Source organism: Papaver somniferum, chromosome 11 (assembly GCF_003573695.1).
Source record: "Papaver somniferum cultivar HN1 chromosome 11, ASM357369v1, whole genome shotgun sequence".
Lineage (NCBI taxonomy): Eukaryota > Viridiplantae > Streptophyta > Magnoliopsida > Ranunculales > Papaveraceae > Papaver > Papaver somniferum.
In genome coordinates, this window is record NC_039368.1 from 62777657 (window position 1) to 62781168 (window position 3512).

At 38.2% G+C, this 3512-nt stretch overlaps 1 protein-coding gene across 1 annotated transcript; it reads left to right on the plus strand.

Moving 5' to 3' along the window:
* The first annotated feature begins 202 nt into the window (after window positions 1-202).
* On the plus strand, window positions 203-2705 carry LOC113323162 (thioredoxin-like protein CITRX, chloroplastic). The gene is made up of 4 exons (XM_026571432.1): window positions 203-567; window positions 658-780; window positions 2238-2318; window positions 2392-2705. The coding sequence occupies exons 1-4, from the start codon at window positions 304-306 to the stop codon at window positions 2506-2508; spliced, it is 585 nt and encodes a 194-aa protein (XP_026427217.1). The 5' UTR covers window positions 203-303; the 3' UTR covers window positions 2509-2705.
* Window positions 2706-3512: the final 807 nt, after the last annotated feature.

Here is a 3512-nt window from a genome sequence, read left to right on the forward strand (position 1 = left end):
TCGATCGTTTTAAGTTAAGTCGATCGACTCGAATGAAGATACGATGGATAACCGCTCAAATGTAACCTTTGGCCATCCTGTTTGCCAGTCCTACAGTGGGGTGGATATGGACAAATTGCCAATTTCCCCACCCCCTAGACTTGCTCTATGCGCGAACTTTGAATGGGTTTTAAGAGCTAACCTTTTAAGAAAATGCCCAAAATATAAACCCGCTCGGGTAATTCAGTCTGTTCTTATCCCTGCAGTAGAGAAAATTCTCAACATTTCTCTGTCTGGATTTTGGGATTTACAGTCGAAATAACAATGGCTGCCGTTCTAACCATGGCGACGACATCTTGTGCCATTACTACTTCCGCTATCACCACCAAAACCCTTGGTTTTCATGCTTTACAAAAACCCTTACTTAGTTTCCCAAATTCTTCCCCTAAAACCCACCACTGCAATTTATTTTCATCTTCTTCGACTATAAATAAACCCAATAACCCACCAAATCTATCATCATTGACAACAAGAAAATTACTTTGTAAACCCCCAAATGGGAAGCACGTCAGAGAAGATTATCTCGTCGTAAGTTCTCTCTATTATTTTTCTGTTTAAATATGTCTCTGCAGTTCTATCTTTTTGTTGTTAATGGGGTTTCTGGTGTTTATTTTTCAGAAGAAGTATTCAGCAGAGGAAATACAGGAGCTAGTTAGAGGAGATAGAAGTGTTCCTGTAATTCTTGATTTTTATGCCACATGGTGCGGTCCTTGTATTTTAATGGCACAGGAGCTGGAAATGGTAAACCTACTATCTTATCTTTGCCTATTGTAGGGTTTAAATATCATGTTACGGTTATTTCAAGCATTGCTTTTGAGCTTGAACTCATAGGTCATTTACCCACCTGATAAGAAACATAGACACACCCAAGTTCGTGATGAATTTGTAAATGTTTCTGGTAATTAGCCGATGTGCGATTGGGGGATCTAGTGACAGAAGAAGAAATGTCATAACTGATAAGAGCACAAAAGTGTTTGTTGGTAACTATATCTAAGAAACATGATTAAGATTGCTGTTTGCTGATAATGTTGGGTTCAAAAATGAACTCCAAAAGAAATTTGATCCTTAGATACACGTTCTAATGCTGGTTATTGTTATGGTTCTTAAACTCCTCCCAACTTTTAAACACTTTTCCCGGCCACATTTGTATCTGCCTGATGGATCCTATAGTAGCCTAGCTGGGATCTATTTTCTTCCCCTCCTGGTTCCAGTAGTTTACATTGATGCGTGTGCGGTTCTTCTTGTTATTATGTTTTCAGTGTGGTTTCCCATATTGTTGTTTTGATGCTGTTCTATCCCCTGCCATATTTGCATATTAATATATTTTAAACCGTTGAATTTCATTCCAGGAAGGGAATAGTATAGGGTAGTTAAATTCCTCATTCCTAATGATAATTCTAATCACAATGTCAAATTTTCCGGAAAAAAGAAAGAAAAAGAAACTTGTATTGTAGGTTTGTGTGTCTGTTTGTACGTGGATGTGTGTATTTGGTCATAGTGATACTTAAAAATTGTGTCCCATATACATTGCACAGTTCAGTTAATTTAGTATTTGGTATGAAACCCACATCCATCTGTCTTCTCTTTTGTTTCCATTCCAGAATTCAGTGATGCAGGGTCAGTAGTTTAATTCGAACAAAAACTTTCAGAGCGTATCTGGTTCATTGTATCTTGAAATAACCAAGTAAACACTGGTCAACTCAAGAAAGTTCTGATGGCAGGTGTTTAAATGGGTTATTTGAATCTGAACCTGTTTTGTACACATGACAAATGTACCTATGAATTCTTACAAAGTCCTTACTTGACTCGGTTAAGGTCAAACAATATCTTCTTTCTTTTCTTTTTTCAGACTTCAGATTTCATGAATCAAGATTAGGCTTGGTAATAAGACCCCTAAGAGTTTTCTAATCCTAGTGTCAATTTTTGTGTTGCTAATATGCACAATCTATACTGAGTCGATGGGTGTGGAGTCACAATCACTGTGTACTATCATTGTCACAATGTTTCAGTGTTTTCGCAACTACTGCACTTTGTGGACATAATTAATGTTGTTGGATGGTATGGGAACACAGCGAGTTAGTCATAAGTTGTCACAAGAATCACCTTATAACCGTTAAACAAGCTTTAGTCCTGTAAAATGAGAGCTATTGATAGTAACTTGGTTGCAATTAATGAAATTTTGTAACCTTTCATTGCAGCTTGCTGTTGAGTATGAGAAAGATGCGTTATTTATCAAGGTTGACACAGATGATGAGCATGAATTTGCCCGTGATATGCAGGTATATCTTCCCTCGCCCCATTTCTTAGTTATCCATTGATTTTATTATTAACCAACTTTTTCTTGATTAACAGGTTAGAGGGTTGCCTACTCTGTTATTCATCAGTGCGGATCCAAGTAAGGACGCCATCAGAACAGAAGGGCTTATACCGAAGCAAATGATTAGGGATATTATCAATAATGAGATGTAAGGATATTAGATTAGGTCAATTTTTGAATGTTTGTAGAATGCTCTTGTTCGGCTTATTACTTTGTGATCAGGTGAGTTATATCATGATGCTCAAGAGCAGTTTGTACCTGGGCGCATAAACTGTAATAGCATGCTTGTAACAAAATGAGTGTAACTTAAAAGAATTGTTCCTTGGGTACCGACTTCTTTTTGTTCCAAGCTTGTTTTTACTGTCCTTTCCAAACTTGCTTATGTTGTTCAAGGTTGACATGAGCCAAGTATGGCTTAAATAGTCTAATGCTTATTAATGACCACAAATCTTTTGATTCTAGCACTAAACTTGAGTTGTTCTTTAAAAACCGGACTCCGGTTGGCCTTCATAAGATACAAGCACATGAAAATTTTGAATTGAATAATGTTTGCCAATTGCAAGGAAATGACGAGTCCATGTTCAGTGCGCTGTACATAAAGTTTTTGGTTGAAACAGCCTAAGAGCAACTGTAGTGGTGCGAGTATAACCAAAGATCAAAGAGGGAAAAAAAGATCAAATTTTGGGTTTAGTATGGTGTGTGACGCTACGGTGGAAAGACTAAATTTGGTCAGACGTACATTATACGTTCGCCTGGTGTGGGGCGTAGACTATACCAACGCCTGATTGGGTAGATTCTAAAAAAAAAAAAAATGAAAGAAGTGGGGCGGAGGTATAAAGCCCGCCCCACTAAAATGATTTTGAAAACAAAGAATGGGGCCGGGTATAAATCCCGCCCCATACAAAAATAAAACAAAAGAAAAAAATGGGGCGTAGACTTTACGTACGCCCCATGTGGAGCGTAGACTATACCAACGCCTGATGTGGGGCGTGGAATATACGTCCGCCTGATGTGGGACGTGCACTATATGTCCGCCTGGTGGTGGGGCGTGAAGTATACCAACGCTTGACTATATTTGGGTTTAGTCTTGGTCCCAGACCAAATATACTCTGGGTTTTAGTCGTTGATCAAAATTTGATCGATAGTACGTTCCACT